Genomic DNA, 20,864 nt, shown 5'->3' with positions numbered 1-20,864 from the left:
TCATCTCCCATACCATCTCTCCCTTTCGAAGGCCAACCATCATTGACATTTTTCATAACCTGGACCAAAACTGGATCTTCAAACAGATCCTTCTTCCACCTATCCTTTCCTACAATGCAATCATCAATAGCACAAACTAGCTCATCATCTTCATCAACCTCATCATCCAGAATATCCTCTTTAACCGGAACCAAACGGGACAAAGCGTCAGCAACCTTGTTGTCTATACCCGGCAGATACTTTACATCAAAATCATAATCCTGCAGTCCCACAACCCATGTAGTAATTCTGCCCGAGACTGCATCAATACCTTTCTTCCTTAAAATCTCACATAAGGGTTTATGATCAGTTCTAATCTCGAATTTGCCTCCCCAATGCAATTTTTTTTAGCTTTTTAACCGCCCAATACACAGGAAGAGCCTCCCTTTCGATTACGGAATAGCGTAGCTCTGCTCCTCTCAAACTTCTGGACAAAAACAAGATAACATTTTCCTTAACCCCATCTCTTTGCAAAAGAACTTCTCCTAAACCTTTAAGACTCGCATCAGTCACCAGAACAGACTCTTTCTCAGGATCAAAACTGCTCAGTTTGTGTGTAGAATTCAACTTTTCTTTAATAACATAAAATTCCCTTTCGCATTCATCATCCCACACAAATTCACAGCCCTTCCTAAGCAGAGTTCTCATGTGTGCACACAGAGGCAAAACCATCAACAAACGTACTATAGTACTCTGCCATACCTAAAAAACTCATTCGCTCTTCCTTATTAGTCGGAGAGTTCAATCTTAGAATGGCAGTATTCAAACTCTCCTTAGGCATAATACCAGCAGCAGATATGGTATGTCCCAAATAATCAATGGATTCCCTCCTAAATTTTCACTTCTCAATTTTCACAGTGAGATTAAACTCATTGAGTCTGCGTAAGACCTCCATAACTCTTGCATCATGTTCCTTGTTGTCCTTACCAAAAATGAGAATGTCATCCTGATAGATTCGAACACCTACGAGATTCTTCAAAACATTCTCTAATGCCCTCTGAAACACTGAAGCAGCCAAAACTAGGCCAAAAGAGTCTCACAAATCGAAACGTTCCATAAGGGGTTATAAAAGCTGTTAAATCCTTGGATTCATCTTCCAATCTAATTTGGTGATAGGCTGACCTCAAGTCTATCGTACTGAAAATCAGCTCCTTTTAACAACATCAACATGTCAGAGATTTTAGGCAGGGGGTAGCGATCAACCACAACATTTTTATTTAACTCTCTGAGGTCCACACACAAACCGAGGGAGCAATCAGATTTCTTAGGTGCGACCACCGGAGCAAGCCAATGCGTTGCTTCTACCTCCTCAATTATACTGTCTTGTTTTAGGCGTTGTAATTCACTCTTAACTTGCTCCCTGACAGCTACTGGTATATTACGCACCTTAACACAAGATGGCTTTGCCTGATCATGCAGACGAATGTGAAGCACAGTCTCCTAAGCAACCCAATTTTTCCGAAAAAACCTAGGGAAACCTTTCATTAAGCAAATCAGTAAATCCACCATCAGTAGATCGTTGGACAGTAGAAACTGAAGTGGGCTGAAAATTGTCTTTAATAACTATGGGAGGTGAAGAATTGGGATCAAGCATGACTCCAAGATCCTTTTGGTTAAACCAACTCAAAATGCTATCCCCCTTTTGAGATATTTACATTTTTGCATTTGTCAATCTGTGTTTGTAATCAATTAAACCGTGGAAAAAGGCAAAACGTTTGATTGGCTCACCGCCATAAGCATATGGCCGAATGTCAGGTTTATACATTTTTACCTTGTTCTTCAAGCTTTGTAAATAAAATTATTTCGACACAATTGTGATTTTAGCACCAGAGTCAAAAAGAACTCTAGTAGCTTTGCCATCTACTAAAATCTCATCGAAAGGACAAGATTTAGATTCCCCACTACCAATTGCTTGAAGAAGAATTTAACCACAGTCAACCTCTTCTGAGTCATCATAAACACTTTCAGGATCATAGAAAACTTCATTAACTTTGCCTTTGTAAGACCTCCCTTTGCAAACAGGTGAAAAATGTCCCTTCCTTTTACACTTAGAACAAGTAGATTTCCACCCGGGACATTGTCTGCCATTGGCAAAGTGACCTAATTTTCCACAACGAAAACATTTCACATTTGAAAAATTAAATTTGGTAGGAACACTGGATTTGTTAGATGAGTCACTATGAGTTATGCTTTTCTTAATATCTTTAAAATTTGCATTATCCTTGTTAGAGGTTTTAATAACATGTACAATGCCCTTATCCTTAAATTCACCATTTTTCTTAATAGCTTCAACACATTTTATAAAATGCTCAATTCTCTTGGCAATGGTGATGACATTGTCTAAACTAGGTTCGTCCTTCTGCCATAACTCTTCTCTAACACATTCTAAACTACAGCCTAACATGAATTGATCACGTATTCTTTCATCTGTAGAAGGACCAAACTTGCAAGAGGAAGCTGATTAACTAAGAGCAGTTATGTAGTTTTCAATAGTTTCATCCTCCTCTTGGGTCCTACGCCCAAAATGATACCTTTCCAAAATGGTTGAAACTTTAGGCAGAAAGTGTTTGTCTAGTTGAGCAATGCAAGTTTCATATTCATTTAAACTATTATCATTAAGGTCAGGAAGATGATCAAAAACTTACTGACCCTCTGATCCTAAACAATGCAATAATAACGCAGTTTTCCTCTCTGCGCTCAAGGAGGAACCACATACTCCTGTGTACCTCTCGAAAACTTTTTTCCATTTTTGCCACCTTACGGGTGGACCACCCTGAGAAGTTAAAAAGAATGGAGGGACAATTACGTTCTGCATGTTAAGTGAAATGCAATACAATAAATAACCTTAAAAATGTCACAGTTCTAAATAGACTGTAATAGGAAAAGCCCTCCACAATGTAAAAATAAAGCAAAATAAAAACAATAAATATACTCTCTTTTAAAATTCAAGAACCATTAAATAAGAGAGCTGCTATTGTAAAACACAACTTGAAAATAATGTTCAGACCATAGGCATTAACATAATATACTGAAACTGCAGGAAAAGAGTAAATGAAAGTGCAACAGCAATGAAGAAATAGGTGAGTTCTTGGAATCAGTTGATTTGAAGGATAACAAAATCGCTGCATGCGCCGCTTGCGCTACATGTGCCAAGGAACAAAGTTGTAACTGACAGTGAGAGGCCCGCACCAAACAAACTCCCAGCCCCTGATGTCAGACAAGCTCCAAAGGCGGGGGGCGAGTGTGCGGCGATTTTGGCCAATTTTCCAAGCAGTCACTGATCAGTCAAATTTAAGTGTGAAACGTCCCGCACCGAATTAAACTACCAACCTCTTCAAACAATGAAAATCAGGGGTGAGTGTGCGGCGAAAATCAGAATAAAGCTGAGATAGACGGCGCCAATATCAGCAAAGAGTAAAAAGGCACAAAGCGATTATTTGTCAAAAGTAACTAATGGAGTTCAATTTCTTGCCTATGAATAAAATAAACAGTCCATATCCGGCAAGAAGAGTCACAGGGTTTCCCTTAAGGATAGGATAAAATCAAACAGTACCTTGTCCAGGAAAACGTCTTCGGTAGTCTTTTTTGCATGAAGAGGAATTAAAAAAATATATATATATCTTCTTTAAAATGATGATGTTGAGATCCTTAAATCCAATCCCATCTCCTGTCGCCAAATGTAAGAATGAGGGTCATCCAAAACCAGTTTAATGTTGATTTATTATAGGATAAAGGCTCCCATCCATCAGATGGATCTGACCAACAGCAAGTCCAGGCTCTAACTGCCTGTCCTAGGCTCATAAGACAACATTCTACATAAATACATTCTGAAGCACCTGGCAACAGTAGGATGCCACAAATCTAAATGTTGCACCCTGATTGTTTTTAGCTTTAATATAAAGGACCTTTGTGTTTGCTTTGAGAGAGTCAAAATATCCATTACGCAATCAATATTCTACAGCTAAAAGGGGAGAGTTGGCTTGCTCATGAGAAGTAGAACATTTAAAGATGTATTTGTAAGAGTAGTTTTAGTTTACAAACTAAATATAAACTAAGTTTATTAATGAGCATAACCCCTCATAATAAGATCGTCATTGTGGAAAATAGAAGAAGCGGATCATATCCCATAATAAAACATTACTCTGGACCTACTAGCATGTAGTGTGTGCCCTGTTACTTCAGTTTTGTGCCTGCACTTTGGGGAATGCCTCCCAGTTGCCTCTCCACAGATGGCAGAGCAGTTCCAGTGCTACAACATGGCAGCTGCCTTCGAGATCTCATGCAGGTTGAGAAAAGAAAGTGGAAACTAGGCCTTCATATCATTACCTCTTGTGAAACACCTCTATCTGACTTCATACAGATGATACTCACTCCACCACGCTACTCGTATGTTGCCTCACTACATTGAGACATTGTCCAGCTCCAGAGGGGGCATCAGGAGTATTCTACCACTTCATCAAGTGTTTTCTTAATCAATTGTGTCTACGATATCGACTTTAGGAAGCATAGTTTTACTGTTTTCAATTCCACATCTCCATAACTCGATCGTATGTATATTGTCAAGGGACATTTAGGAGAAGTTGAAAAACAGTAAATCTACACTTAACTATATAATCTGGATGTATTGGTAGTCTGTATTTGTGACACAATAGTTTTGTAGGTCAGTTTTAAAAAAATGAATATTATGGCATGCAACCGGTATCAGCTAGGAGTCCTTAGTTCTGTGAATGTACAACCACCCAAGAATCTGGCTAACTCCACCTCATGTTTTGTTGTTCGATTTGTAGAACAATATGTTAGTGAAATGCAATAAAAGCTTTGAGAAAAGAAACCATGTTTGTGCACCACTGTGTCCAATTAGGTATTTTTTTCTGCATGTGGGGACAGCATTTGCACACAATTATACCCATTTTATTTAACTCTTCTGTTCTTATTTTGTCCCTACAGACCTGCCAAATCAATGTTCTCCAAATCCATGCTTTAAAGATGGATCTACGTCTTGTGAAGACCAGAAGGGAGATTTTTATTGTCATTGCAAACCCGGCTGGATAGGCAAAAAATGTGACACTGGTAGGAAATTCGAGATTGAATTGTACACAATTGAGCTGGAATCTATAATGTCTTTTAAACTGTTCTTACTCTTTTTTAGGATGTTCATGATGTTTGCAAAATAGACTTTTTGCTATGGCCATTTTCCACTACTCCTATTGCTCTCTCTTTGTTGTTAAATAAAATAGGAAGTGCATGGGTGGAATGATTTTGACTTTTCATCTGCTAACTTGTGGGCTGAGGTTGGCTTGCCTCTCCGTTCATGAGTCAGCCAGAAAGTCTCATTTATTTTTATTGGTTTCTCTTTTGCTCATGGATTTTGCAGAATCATTAGTGACCATGGAATTTTAACCCCTTCCGCGCTGCGCAAATCTTCGCGCTATGCGTGGGTTTTATTGAGTGGGCGGGATTCGGACGGCTCCCAGCTGTCGTCCGCACACGCCCGCCCTAACATCGGACGGCCAGAGGTCATCCGAAGCACACAAGGGGTTCAGCTTGGAGCAAATCTCTGACTACTACACATAGAAGATGCGTTACAGTAACTGTGTTTTTTTCCAAGCAGAAAAAAGGAGAGAGAAAAGGGTTAGTGACAGAACTGTAGATTAAGCAAGATCTGTACGTTTTTTTAAGAGTCATGCTCGTTGATTTGGATGTAGTAGTCTGCTTTCTTTGGGCTAATGTGTTAATAATATCTAGCTATTTCGTAGTGGATTGTGGAGGGCTGTGGTGACTTTTTGAAGCCGCCTGGGAGGACAGAGGAGGGTAAATATGTGGGAGAGGTAGAATACTTTAATGCGATTGGTCATGGTGCTCATGGTGATGGTGAGAGAGGAGTTACAGATGTCCATAGGACTTGCATATCTGTGGCAACGTGCAATGCTAGCAGTTATGGGTAAGCCCAGAGTTAATGAGCAAAAAATGGATGCAAAATTTAAAAGGGTACTTAGAATAAAATAGACCACTGTGGATCCCGAGACATACTGTCCTTGTACAAAAAAGTCTTAACGTTTTGATTAAAAGGATGCTGGGACCTCCCCCACAAAGGGAAGCTTTGTCACTGGACCTGCTCATTTCAGGCTATGATATCCGGGTGAGAGGTGCACTCCTATTTTCTATTTATATTTGTTTTTAAAGAAAAAACCTATAAGCTCAATAATCCAGTGGTCCTTCGCTGCTACGTGCGCTGTCGACGCACGTAAATTAACAAGCATCATGTAACAAACCCATAGACTTGAATGCAGTGTGCACTGTTCACATTAACAAAATTTACCAATTTTTAATGACAATATTAAACACAATGTACTCGTTTCTTCAATCTAACACATTTATTCTTTAGTTTATACCCTTACTTTATTGTATTTGGTACCATATTTTCAATACCTCATACATGTGCTAAACAAAATGTTCTAATTCATAAGTTTCCTTAATTCTTTTTTCAAATCAATATATAATTGTGACATTCCATAAAATGTTGACAAGATTGTCTTGGGTCTCCATTGTGGCAGAAGCTCTTATGTCTCAGGGTTATCAGCACCCCACATCTACTATGGCTAGACTATGGTACACTCAGTAAACAAAAAGATCATGAAATTCCAAAGCATTTCAGCAACCTCGACATGCAGCACCTTCCTGGCTCGTCAATCATTGCTACCTTTTTGGTTGTGCTAGTTCCATAGAGGAGATCTAGCCACAATAATCAAGGGAGATGTTTTATCGTGAGGCCGGAGACACACCAAAGGACAGTCCTAACTAATCAATGTGGACCAGACTCACTTAAAATCATGAGGATTCGCAAAAGAGACCAACAAAACCAGAACCAGACCATGTGGTTAAATTTAAATTAAATTCCCCTACCCTCTCCGAATTACAGGCTAGTGTCCTCAACAAGAGTTTAGGTTTTTTTTTAGGCCTGGGCCAAATTTTTTAGGTCTCAGCCTGGCGAAAACAGCGCATGCTCTGCTCTTGCCATGCAGACTGCTTCTTGGAATCAATACAGATTCCGAATCCATGTCCCAGCTCTGCCTTCAGTTTCCATTTGTGAGCGTCATTTGGCATCACAAATGATGCAAAAGGCAGTGCAATGATTGCACCGGAGGCATTTCAATCCCTTCTTGTTGCCACCCTGTCCCCTTTTGGCCCCGCCCACCGGGATTGGATCTTTTACCAGCGGCGTTAGACTACGGCCTTTAATTCCTGGGTAAGTACTATTTGTTTCTCCTTCCCTCTCTGTCTCGTTCCCCGAGCAGACCCTTCCCGCTGTCGCTCTCCGAGACACAGCTTCTTGTTTTAAGAAGCGCCTGGTACACAGCTAAAATACAGATGGTGAAATCTTGTTTACTCACCTGACCTCTGACCTGACCTACCCGCGGTGAGAAGTGGAGGGGGGGAGGGCGGTTGTGCAAGTACAACTCAGTCCGACCTGTCTCTCCACCCTCGGGGTGGCAGATGCTCTGAAGCCTCCAGCGAGGAGGGGCTAAATGCTTAGTAGACCTTGGGTGTTGTTCATGGAGGGAGGTAAAGGGTTCTGGGTTTCTTAGGCACTACTTACGTAAAGTAAAGGGTTACGTACTGGAGGGAGTTTCAAATACAGTCAGAATCACAAAACGCAAGTATAACAGAGACACCAAGCTTCGATTTGGGAAAACAGTTACATGTTATGATCTCTGCATTATTAATGATTAAATGGCTGATTCTGCCCCAGCCACACCGGAGTGTGGCCCATGTGTCATGGGCCCTTCACGCTGTTTGAATGATAAACTACAGCAGTAATCCAGGTTCACTGGACCCTTCGGCCTCTGGTCCCCGGGCACGGCGCTATACTGGTCAGCCTTTTCCTAGTGTCTGGACGCTCATGATTGAGAGTGCGATTCTCCCAGATGAGAGGCTGTTCACTGATTCCTACCCACCCCTCCCCCACCAGACTCCATAAGAGGCACTTGCCTAGCCCACACAACAGGTCCTGCGCCCACGAAGACCTGTGTTCTACCTCCGCGCCCCGGGATTCATTCCCTGCACACGGCTGACTCAAACGTTTATCCTTCAGATGTCGATAAAAGGAGTACCAGGGAGCTATGTAATAATCAGCCTTATTGTGCAAGGCACTTCTGGCTTTGCTGGCGCTATTTTTAGATTACATTAGTACATCTTGTTGATACCCGCTGAGGTAAAAAAAACAAAAAAATAAATAGCGGGCCTCTCTTTGGGAAGTGACATATCCCAAACTCTTGCACGTGCTGTGCCGACCCTACTGCCTTCAGGTGACCATAATGAATGCTCCTTTTCTACTGAACAATATCGTACACAAAGTTTCCCCCACGTTTTATGTAGCCGCCACATCACTGACATGGTTTAACCCCCCCAAAGAGGCTCACAGCGGACAACAAGCATTGAAAATGCAATAGGTCTCGCCTTTGATTAAGTTAGTGCCATTTGCTTTGCTAATGGTATTGTATAGCAAAGCAAATGGATTTAACTTACTCAAAGACGAGACCTATTGCATTTTTAATGCTTGTTATTAAATTGCGTGATCTGCTTAATTACGACTATTTTCACTTTACGCTTATTATGTGAAATTCCCAAAATTATGCCACTGTGTGTAATTACGTGCCATTTATGGTGAAAATTTCCCACGGACTTACAGGAACACAATAACATGAGCAACTGTTCACAATGCTTTTGTTTTCCACAAATTATTTTTTTAGCATGAAATGCATCCTCGCATCAACAAAAGTACTCCTTTGACCCTAAAATAGTATGAGATAACATTTTTGCATTTTGTGGTGTTATGTGTAACTTTATGTAGCTTTGCTGAAATTTCTTGTAATTATGCAAAATCAAATAACGAACATTTTGGACTACACTAGGTTTGTCTTCACTCAGTACCACCACAAATTCAAGAACAGAAAAAAATGTATGACTTTTTTTCAACAATCTGAGTTTTCTTTGACAAACTAGGAAACACTGAGTTAGATGAATAATCACAGGTCTAAAGAAAAAAAAAGTATTGAAGAGACAATGTCATTCTCTTCTTGAGGCCTTGTAAGTGTAGGGCCAGGTTAAGATTGCCCTACCTATATACACATAGTTGCACATTTGATCATTGCATTCAAGAAACACTGCACTTACGTTTTTCTGAAGCCGTGATTAGCTTCATAGACACAGTAGCGTCTATGTTTTGTGAGTGTGCTCATTTTTGCAATAGCAAAAAAGATAAACTTGAGAGATTCTGTCTTATCTCTTATAAGGCCTTGTACAATCCCTATGTGGCCTTCTGAGGAACTTCAGGTATACCTTCTTAGGGGAGATAGGGACCCCTCTGTCCTGAATAAATGCCAAAGATCCTGCAGGGGCTACACTTTACATGGAACATGTCAATTAACAAGCACAAATTCTCGTAACCAGTTTTTCTTTTTATTTTGGGTTTTATCCAGAGGATGATAATAATAAAATATGACTACAGTCTACCATAGGCGAATTTAATTGACAGGGTCACTGGCAGTGTATTCTATGGGACTGCTTTTTTGGTGTACTACATTCTAGTCATAGTTGATTTGTGGTGTAGACACCCCTTAGACATAAGAGCCCCTAACCCAAAGTAATCCCACCCGGACAACAATTGTAGCAGCCTGAAGTGAAGAGGGGGCTCAAAGGTGAAGCATGCCACCTAGTGTGTGGTAAGTGTCTCTTTACTCAATAGGTTGTCACTTGTCTCTGACCTTGTACAGGGCTCCACTGCCTTTTGGTCAGGTTGTGGTTATAGAAATACCATATTTGTACATCCATATATATTGGTGCTATGTCCATTCCGTTTGGTAGTTTGGTGCACAAGCAGCAGTCATCCCTGGCTGATGTTCTGCATGACTTTTCCCACCAGATCAGGTCACTGCTGGTAGTCTGGAAATGTTTTTTTGCACTTCAATTTCCGCTGGGCCGGGTTGCTAATTGGAGTCTTGCTGAAGGCCAGCTAAACTGATTCTTCTAGCTGGAGGGACAGAACGAATCTGCCTACGGCTCCCTCTATACAAAGCTGTCTTTGCGATTTTCATCATGCTGAGCGTGGGATACGGGTATTATTCCTGTACTGCATGTGAAAAAGGAATATAAAAAGCAGCCATTTGCAAAGCCTACGGCTATCGCCTTTGCGACCTATTAGCTTTGCCGGTGCTCTTCAGCGATCCTGTCCGGCATGGGTGAAGAAGAATACAAAATAAGCCAATGGCACAGATGTCCAGGTCACGTTGTAGGTGTGCTCACCATGCATGTTCCTGCCTACAAAATGATGTGGTGCTTTTTTTCTTTTTATTCACAGATCCAAGTTGGATCAGTTAAAAAATAAATAAAAAACGTGCAAAAGGTTTAATTTATTTTTTTAAACTGGTGTGGGAGAGGCAACAAGGGGAACAGAAGCAATAGGGGTGAGCAACATTAGGATGAAGCAGAAGCAACACAGGGGTCAGTGGATGAAAGCAGCACATGTCGTGAGTGGGGGCAAGTAACACGGGTGTGAGTGGTTATGGAGAAAAGCAAAAATGAAAGAGAGGGAAGCTGTGTGGATAGGGGGAGAAAAGCAAATGGGTATGAGGAAGCAAAGGAGTTCTAGGGCAAAAGGACACAGGTGAGAAAGCATCCTCGAGGTGCCACTCATCAGGACGAGCCCATCACGGAGGAAGGCAAGGAAGAAGCATACGGAAGAGAGAGATACAAAGAGCGCGGAAGACGTAAGAGAAACACTACAGAGACAGCTTGAAATCACATGTCCTCTTGTAGAGTGGTTAACACAAAATAAAAAAGTAGTTCCCTAACGGTAAGGCAGAGGAAGGATACAAGTACATTGCCAATGCTGCAGGGGAGGGACAGATACAAGATGGACAAAGTAAGCCATGGAAGAAAAAGAAGGCAATTAAGTGACAGTAAAGACAACCAATGCGAAACAATGGGTGGGCTGCAAGCCCCTCTGTGTTCTTGGTAAGCCCACAAAATGTCTTTGCAGCCAGACAGCTGTACTGTCTGGTAACCTCGATCTAAAAAGACAATAGAAAGAATGATTCCCTTTGGTGTGTGCTTGGAAGCAGTTAAACTGGTAGGAGTGTGCCTGGACTTTCTCAGTACCTGCTCCTAAGTCCTTTCCTAATGATTGGGTTCCTGCGGTGCTGTGCTTGATGGATGGAACTGCAGCCAAGTCACTGCATCATTGACTGTGGCAGTGCAGATGGAGTACAAGTAAACATTTTTTTCTTTTTTGGTTCTTTGTCCCCTGTTTCAGCATATTGGGTTAATCCTGTGGCAGGGCATGTTTGGACCCACCACTGACCTGTAATAGCTGCATTTTTAAAAAAAAATATCCAATTGTAAGGTTCTAAAAGACTATCTTTTGTTTTGAACTGTCGCCGGAAAGAACCTGAACAGTTGTCAAAAAGCACCCAAAGGGTTTGAGTACCACTGTCACCATGGGCGTATGTTCTTACGTTTTTTGTCACACGGTTTTTAGGGGGCTCTCAAAAAAGGAAAGAGTTAATACATAACAAAGAGAATAATAAGATATTTTTCTATCTTGTCTGTGCATGGTTAGTTGCAAGCTCTCCTTTAGTGGGCAGTTGTTCTCTGTATCACTTTAATACCAGGCTTATGCAGCACATTTCTACCTTGAATTGAACTGCTGTTTTTGTCCTGGGAAAGAATATATAATAATTCAGTCTGGTCGTGTGCCTGTGTCCTAAGGTTATCTTCTGATACTGAGCATTGCTTGTCTGAAACTGCAATGATGCAGATTCTGTAGGCTGGGCTTCTTGACTTGGTAAATTGGCTGTTGGCCCAGTTCTGACTTAAGTCAAACATTGAGCAGGGCCATACTGCAATCCAAGATTAGTCGGGGCATATGTTCATTCTCGTTTCACACTGTAGGAGGCTGTTCTCGATTTGGGTCATAGGGAAAAGGTTGGGTCATAGTTGTCTATCCTGTTCTGTAAGTTGCTGCCAATAGTTTGCCCTCCAGGTAATTTTGATGGAGCAGAATTGCTAGACACATGCTGCAGTGATAGAAGGAGAACGCCAACCTGAGGCTGGGTAGGCAGCTGCCTCATTATTCTCTTTATCAAGATTTAGTTGTGCGCTTCAGCTTAGTGGCTGGTGCATTCAGTGGTGTCCCATACAATTACATGTGGGTTGATGGATGTTGGATTTAGTTATAGGTTTACACTGTTCTGAGTCCTAAGTTGTTTTGGCATCTGGTAGTTTGGGGTCTATTAATATCCGTGTCTGTGACTTTTAATAACAGGAAGCTACCCTGTTCTTACATGTGGCAGGAATATGTCTGTTTCTTTGGGTCTTTCAATTTTTCCTGGTTGTCAACTTTGCAGAATGGATATTCTGACGTGCATTCTGTCCCCCAGTCTCGGTTCATGTTCAGTTTTGCTATTATTCCTGTATGCTGGGTGGCGGTTCTGGTTAGTGGACAACGCCCTATAACATTTTAGATTCCATCCGATGGATTTTGGATATTTGCAGGCAAGTTGGCCTTCAGTGTCTGCTCCATGCATCTGGAGTTGGGGGGGTTTCTGTTTTCTGCAATGCCATCTAAAAAATCTCTGGTGTAGATGGTGCAGGGGTGTGGAATTTATTAAAATATCTACTTGTCCATGGGGCAGGTTGCTTCATAAATCTACTTGTCCTTAACAAAATCCACTTGTCCCTTTGGTGCCATGTAGTGCGGTTACAAATTATGGCAGCAATCTCATTATATAGGAGCTCTTATATAGCCTTTCTGATTATGCCACGGTTCATACCATAGTAGTGTTTTAATGCTAGCAATCCCTTTATGTTGCTACGTTTCTGCAGATCTACATACTGGGACTGAAGGTAGTGGTAAGCAATAGTTCCAGGGTTGGAAAGCCCTTTTGAGTCTGTGAAAACCTACTAACGTGCATGTTTTAAGGGTTTTCAACAACTCTTCTCTAATCTTTTCCCATACTGAGAAATGTTGGAAATGTACTCCTGATAATGGCAGACGTAAACCTTCTTCCAGAGTTGGGAAAAAAGTGGTTAGAGGGAAAATTAACTTGCAAATACTCAGGTTTCCTTATGAGCAAATCTACACATGCATATTTGCTCATGCTAAAATGCAGTTCACAAATATTTTCTAGGAGTACAATTTCTTGCCCTACTTCTGTAAATTCTTTTGAATTCACGAAAGCCATATAGCTGCACTTAATGCAAGGATATATAGCAAGGGTGCACTTTTAATTGGGCCCCTAATTAGGTCTGGCGTTAACCATGACCTTTTGGGTTTATTAAAATTCTCTCTCTCTCTCTGTATCTGCTGGCTTCACTGTGAGTGACAGCATTCTGCTCTTTCACAAGGAGCATATCAGCACACAAAGTAGTTTTGTTCAGTGCCACTAACTAATGTGGCAGTGTGTGCTTTTTGAGACCAAAAACTATTTTTGCTTTTGCCAATGTTTGTTATATTGGTGAGGGCCGGGCTGCTTTCACGTCAGTAAGGTTTTACAAAAACCATGGCAAAACAAGTCACACATTGCCAAAACTAAAAAGCTGGCCTCCAATTTCAGACCTACTGGCTTTACCAATGCTTGTTTATTTTTATATTTCCCATAATCTTATGGAAACTGATTACACTGATTTTCCAATATGAATATTTTTGGGAAATACCAGCATGCAAAAACAGATTTTACTAAATGATGCTGCAAAGAAATGGTACCTGAAATTTTACAGTAGTTTGGCAATATGTTTTTTTCCCTTCTTTCGTTTTCTGAGGAACATATTATATTGAAAGCTAAGAATCATTAATCTTGTTTTCAAGCTTCTCCAAATATTTGCATCTAATCAGAGAGCATTCTGGGAGCATTATGCATATCCTTATATTGCCAAACTTTGAAACCGTGTGTACACATTTTTATACTGGAACCACTGTCAGTAGTGCAGTCAGAATTTACATTTACTTAGAGCACTCACCCTAATAATAAAGGCTTTAAATTAATGAACCATGAATGCAAATTTGAACAGCATTAACATATGCACACAAATATTAACTCAACTGCAGGCAGTGCCCTTCCCTGACCCTTAATGTGGTACTGCAAACTGGCAGCCAAAGGGTTTGTGCTGCAGGGAGTTAGGCCTACTTGTCCCAAGGACAAAATACACATTAAAACTTGTTGCCTTTGACCAAACAATATGTCCTGGATGTCGGGCTATAGGAATTCCACATCCCTGTGGTGGCCTTGGGACCATAGAGGCCTTGGTTCAGGTGCATGTTTCTTCTGTGCCTTTTGAAATGTGCGGCTCAAAGGTTGCCCTGTCTTGATTCTCGTGTGAAGAGTGACTGTGATCAACTGGCTCTGACTAAAGTCTGTATGCTTTCGTGAATGGTGCCCATTAAATTAATTGTTTGGTGCATCTTTTATTTGTGAAGCGTATTTTTCATTTTTACCTGGGCAAAGGACTGGTTAATTTCCTTGTCTGGTTATACTTTATTCAGATACCCATTGCTGTTGGTCATGCTGCCAGGTTTAATTAGATAGTGAGATTACAACAGATTGTCTTCAGGACAAGGTGGGGGCCCACTTCATTCATGTTCTTGATCATCTCCAGTGATTATTCTTATGGGGCTTAGGGTACTGTGGCCTCAGGTCCAAGACTAATTCTCCCAGGGCAGGGTTCACCAGATGTTCTATTGTTTTTTTCGGTATCATCTTCCTATTAAGTCTGGAGTGCGTGTTTCTTCTCCACTCCATCCTACTCAGGTGCCAGAGTCTAGGTTCACTTAACTTAGATTGCAGTTGGTATTCTGTAGGGGCTCTCCAACCTTATCTCCCCTCTTTTTTGTATGTTCTGCGGTGTTTGGATGTTCGAGGTATGGACCATATATATCTCTTGTTCGTTGTGTTCATAAACACAACCAACACATTTTCCTCAAAGTGAGGTCTCTCTGTGTTCTTCTCTAGCATAAAATTGGTCTTCTCACTTAGAAGAGTGCTCTGGTGAGCTCTGCTGGAGAGCAGTTGATTGATTGAATTTGCTGCTGTTTTTGATCTGCACATGTGATGTCAGCTGTTCTCTTCTCGGTTTGCCGAGGTACTATTCTTAAATTGCCATATTATTTTTTAATCGGTTTGTAGTCTGCTGTACGTCCCTCAGTGCGTTAGATACTTGGGACAGGGCCTCTGTTGATGCAGTAGCATGTAGCAGATTTTCCTTACGGATTTGTTGCCTGTACCATGCAGGGCTCAAATCTTTATGGCTGAAACTATGTGTTGCCATTCCAGTTGTACTGGATAAAGTCATGTTTACTTCAGTTGCAGGTGCAGAGCGTGGTTTTTTCAAGGATGTATGGACTTTACGGTCCTTTAGGTAAAGAATGATAATGTGGTTTTCCTCCTTTTCGCTGCTCTTAAACGTTTGGGCATGTTTACTGAAGGGAGGTTGGTGTGTCTTGATCTCTGCCATTGTGGAATTGTTGTAGTGATTTTTTTCGGTCCAGAGATTAGGTGGCTGAGGTCATTTCTCTTTTGATCCTATAATTCCTTGGGATGTTTTTTTGCAGCATAAGTCTATGTTCATAATTGACGGTGATGCGAGCACCATATATAGGGCATACATAAGTTCAGAAATTTTCCATAGGATATTACTGCTTTTTAATATGTTTTACAAGAATCCGTTATGTTTGCATGTGTTGTAAGTGTTATAAGTCTCTATGCTTTTTGGACTATAGTCCCTTCATCAGGGAAACAAAAACGTTGTTTTGTGTTCTATAGGTGATTTTATTGGTGGAGAAATTTGTCATCAAACTTAATCTGTTCCTTGACCCCCTTAGAGGTTGCACAGCCATAGTATATTTCTCTGTCAGCATGTTGCCTATGCAAATTGACTCCTACCAACAATGCCACATGCGGTATTGGGAAGTAGAGAGGCTTCCTGTGTCTCCGTGTGTGGGTAAGTCTTGTTCAAAACAAACCTTTTTCAGGACTGTTATTCACCAACACTGCTCAAGGTATAACCAAATTAGCAAGGACTCACAGACAATTTTAGCACTAGTAGTCCATTCTTCATAACAATCATTAAGTCGCTCCCTAGAATTCATTACTTAGTCTGACTTTTCTGGAGGTTTGGGGACATTAAGTGGTGTCTTCTGGATAGGCGTTCCTAGTGTATGTTTACAAGGGGGTGAGGGTAGAGCTAATTTTAGTTTTGAAAGCCAAATAGGTCAACGGAGTGCCTTCTGAGGAGGCAGACTCACCTAATAGCTGTAAACACTGTAGTGAGGAAGAGTGGACTCAGAATAATGAAATTACTGGTAACTAAACATTTATGTTGCCAGAGGAGATTGGGTATCTCTTTGACATGCTGAATGGCTTATTCACAGAATGTAATACAATTATTAAGATAGTTAGTAAAAAAGAATCCCAGGTTGACACCATAGGTGATAGTTGAAAACTACATCAAGACATGGGGAGGACGGGTGTTACTGCCATTTTGGTTAGTAATATATAGTTTCAAGTAGTTGTCTTTGCAGCTCTGCTAGAGAATTGCTCCGTTGTTTAGCTAAGCCTAGTTTTCACATGGTCACATGCTGAATCGTCCTCTAGTAAGAATTTTGCAAGGTCTGAAGTGGTTCCCTGAACCCGTCTGAACAATCATCTCCGTGTTTAGTTTGCACTTTAGAAACGAACACATCGGGACTCCTGGATACAAGAACTTCAAGAACCCAAGAAGTTACACAGGGGTGACCAAGCCCTTCAAGTGGCATGGCAGGTGTTAACAGAACATCCTCCTCAGATTGTGATGTAAAAAAACATTGTGGTTGCATTTTTCAGACGAATATAAAACATTTGTTCTTTGAGTTACTTAACCAAGAGAGTGATCTGTTCTCTCTTGTAGATAAAGATGAATGTTTTGTGAAGAATGGAGGCTGTAATCAAATCTGTTTGAACAAACCTGGCAGCTACCATTGTTCATGCTTCAGCGGCTATGCACTTAAGTCAAACAACAGAATTTGTGACGGTAAGAGAAGTGAGCTAATTTCAAGACTCTATATATATATATATATATATATATATATATAGAGAGATAAATATATATATATATCTTTTTTTTATATATTCCGAATTAGTCGTATTGTAAGTATGAAAAGTAAAAAATAAACTGACATTTTGATGCTAACTGCTTGATTTGGCTTGCGAGTATCCGGGGTTTCAGTTTTTGTGCATTGCATAGACATCAACCAATATGGCTAGTCTTTACTGATCTATGAATGTTCACACTTGGCTTAGAAAGTTACTCTACCACCATTAGGATGGGCTTCTGATAGTAATGGCTCGACTGGATGGATAGTGACTGTATGTATGCATAGTTTCTGTCGAAAACCCAGATTGCAAGAATCTCGTGTTTCCAGATTTCATTTGCCTACAGATATGTTAGAAATTACTGGTTAGAACATAGGATTTCTGCCACAAGTACTTCCTTTGAGCAGTTTGAGTCATTAGTTATTTTGCACATTTTTATTTTGACACTATCAGGTTTTAGAGTCAACGTTTTAATTTTTTAAATTTAACAATTCAGGTGCCAAGTGCTTGTAGTGATCAGGTTCTTCGCCAAGCGTGTGAGAGGACTCGGAACCTCACAGGTTTCCTGGAAAGTGTCATTCTTGGGCAATTTGAAAGTATGAGGAGACAATATGAATCCCTCTGTAACCCTTTAGTGCAGAAATTAGACTGTTTTATTTCTGAAGCAGCTTTACCATATGACTTATTCTGTATGCAGACAGCTTAAAGTTTGTGGTTCTTTATAGTAGATGGGTGCCTCCTCGAAATGGGAAACGGCCTTTACAATGAGTGTTTTTTACCCCGCTGTACCATTAAGGTGCATTTTTAACACAATTTTATTTACAGCGCATATGTCTTTACCATGTATGGCTTTATCACGCGTATATGGTAAGTATACATGTTTGTGATGTGTGTTTGCATATGGATGTGTGTGTGTAAATGTGTGTGTATATATATATATATATATATATATATCTAATCACCATGATGCCCAAGCATGTAGGGGCGCACACACAACAAGTCGGACCCTCTGGTCTGTTCCCCGCAAGTATTCACCCTTCAGCTCACTTCCAAGGAAACACCATTTGGCCGTGCTTAAAAAGGACATGAAGATGCAAAGCTGCTCTCAGATATATTTATTAAGACCTGACGCGTTTCGAAGCACTTGCTTCCTTCTCAAAGGTCTGTGGATCGTTTGGCGGTCTCAAGCGGCTCCTTTTCACAGGTCATGAGTTGACCTAGCAAGCCCCGCCCTCAGTGGGCCACGCCCAACAAGCGCGTCTTGCACCAATAGATGTTGTAGTCCTGAAACGGAGAATAATTAATCCTTAAGTAGGTCCTGAGTCACTGTCCATAAATTATAAGCACCGCCTGCTTGAAATGTGGAGGCAGGACTGCACGGGCGCAATCAGGTGTTCGTAAAATGCAGCGTGGACAGCACAGAGTGGGGAAGGCTGTGCCTCACACCTGGAGCCCACTGGAGGGTTGTACGAGTTTTTGTAAACAAAAAACTGTAGACAAACTTCACGGACCCTAACTTTGGGGCATAAGTGGCCACATCTAGCAGCATGCATCACTGGAGATGACGTGCATCATGGGGATTTATAGGTGTGGCAATACCGTGACTTGTTTCCTGCCCCCTGAAGCGCGTCGGGGATTGATTACGGGCGTAATGCGCAGCCTTTGAAAATAAACAGTTTAGTTAAACTTACCTGACTACGGAGTGGCGTCCTCATTTGGAGAGACAATTTGTAGGAATATATATATATATATATATATATATATATATTCCAAGAACTCCGTATTTTCCTCTGAACTCTTCCAGAAACATGGACCCAGCAGGTAATTTGCAAATTTTATTCCCTTGTATGCAACACAATTGCCGCCATGACTCGTTTCAGGCCCTGTGAGCCCTTGATCACATGACATTGTTTACCAAGTCCCCACCCTTTAAAGTGCAAATGCGGGGCTTCTGACCACTGGACCTAAGGAAATAAACAACAGACTTCCACATAATTTCAGATATCAACCCCCTTCCACTAGTTAATCTGCCAATCTATTCATGTGCAAAATTTCATTTTGTGCAAAATTCCGCAAGTATATAAATAGATTAAAAATAGATTGCCCAAATAAATACACATATATAAATATAGAAAAATATAAATATATCACATTCTATATACAACAATAATTTGTGCAAAATTGCCTGTAAATGTGCAAAAAAATGCATTGTGGTTGTACAAATATGCAGATAACCACTGTGAAACATTTGATCTAAAATGGTGGGTTTCTAATATAGCCCGAGTGGGCCTCAATCATTCTTCCGAAATTAATGTATCCCAACTGCCCTTCTATTGTGGTGATTTCCGTGCTGTGCATTACTTAAAATAAAACCCCAAAAAAGGGGAAGATAAGGAGAAAGAAAAAGAAAGAGAAGAAAAACATGAAAAGAGAAAAAAAGGAAGAAAAAGGAAAGAAGGGAAGCGTGAAATACGTAAATATCATTTTCCTATGGGTCCCTAGAGTTTCAATCCGCACCAATCCGCACCAAGGTGTCAGTTCTTTTTTTCATCTTATTTTCTCCAGTTTTTGAAGCAGTTTTTATATACTGTTGCATGTTCTACAAACCCATTGTTCCTGCTCAGGCTAGCGATCACTGCTAACACCTGTAACCCTACTACTGTACCGCAACGACTTCACATAATATCAGGTCCTTAGAGACACGTGTACATGTCCTCACTGATATTCAGCCCATCAGGTGTCTTTGAGTTGAGCTTGAGGATATACTGTGTCTCTAATAATCTCAGTTGGGCCTCCCTGTTGCCTCCTCTACGTAATGGTGGAACCATGTCAATTGCAAAATAGCTCAGACAACTTAATCATTGCTATGGCAAGAATTGATGTGCCTTGCCACTGGATATGCTTCATCCCTGTTGTTAATAGCTCGCATGTGCTGAAGTATGCGTTTGTGGACCTGCAATTTGGTACTCCCAACATATTGCAGGCCACACACACACTCCAGCACATAAACGACAAAGTCAGATTTGCATGTCATTTTCTTGGAGATGAGCACTGGTATTGCACTAAATGGGGTGGTAGACGATGTCTTATTTTTCCCCAGCTTGCAAGCCTTGCAAAAGGCACATTTAGTAAAGCCCTTCGTGGTTCGTAGCCAGGAACTGCCACTTACTACTTCTGGACTACTTTTCACAAGCATATCGCTCATGGATCATGCTCGGCTAAACGTAATTGCTGGATTAGTAGACAAAGTCATGCCAATAACAGGGTCACCCTTAACAATTGGCCAGTTCCTGCGTATAATAGTTTGCAATTGTTTGTGCTGCCTACTGTATTTAGTGATGAGTCTTGGTTGATCTGAGGTTATCATCTCAGTGGCTTGTGGGTTCAAAATGCCCTTTCCTTGGTTTACCACCATGTGCTGTTGATTGGCCTTTGTAATGGCTTTGTCCAATACTAACATCGAATATCCTCTGGCCAAAAATCTCTCCCTACTGTTCATTTGGGCTCGCCTACATTCCTCATCCGTGCTACATATTCGCCTGACTCTCAGCATCTCCCCATAGGGGATGCTGCGAATCAGGTGCCCTGGGTGGTGACTTGAGGCATGCAAAACTGTATTACCGGCCGTGTCTTTACGATGTAACCTCGTCTCTAGTTAGCCATTCTCAATGTAGACTTCCACATCAAGAAAGTTTACCGAAG

General features: G+C 40.9%; 1 protein-coding gene across 2 annotated transcripts in view; it reads left to right on the top strand.

Moving 5' to 3' along the window:
• The window catches only part of GAS6 (growth arrest specific 6), a 347,916-nt gene that overhangs the window by 179,108 nt on the left and 147,944 nt on the right, over nt 1–20,864 (top strand). For both annotated transcript variants that reach the window (XM_078658080.1, XM_078658079.1), the window contains exons 5-6: nt 4,987–5,109; nt 16,978–17,100. In XM_078658080.1, coding sequence (XP_078514206.1) covers nt 4,987–5,109; nt 16,978–17,100 — 246 coding nt within the window. The remainder of the gene's footprint in view (nt 1–4,986; nt 5,110–16,977; nt 17,101–20,864) is intronic.

Source organism: Lissotriton helveticus, chromosome 8 (genome assembly GCF_964261635.1).
Source record: "Lissotriton helveticus chromosome 8, aLisHel1.1, whole genome shotgun sequence".
Classification (NCBI taxonomy): domain Eukaryota; kingdom Metazoa; phylum Chordata; class Amphibia; order Caudata; family Salamandridae; genus Lissotriton; species Lissotriton helveticus.
This window is presented reverse-complemented; position numbering and strand designations above follow the sequence as displayed.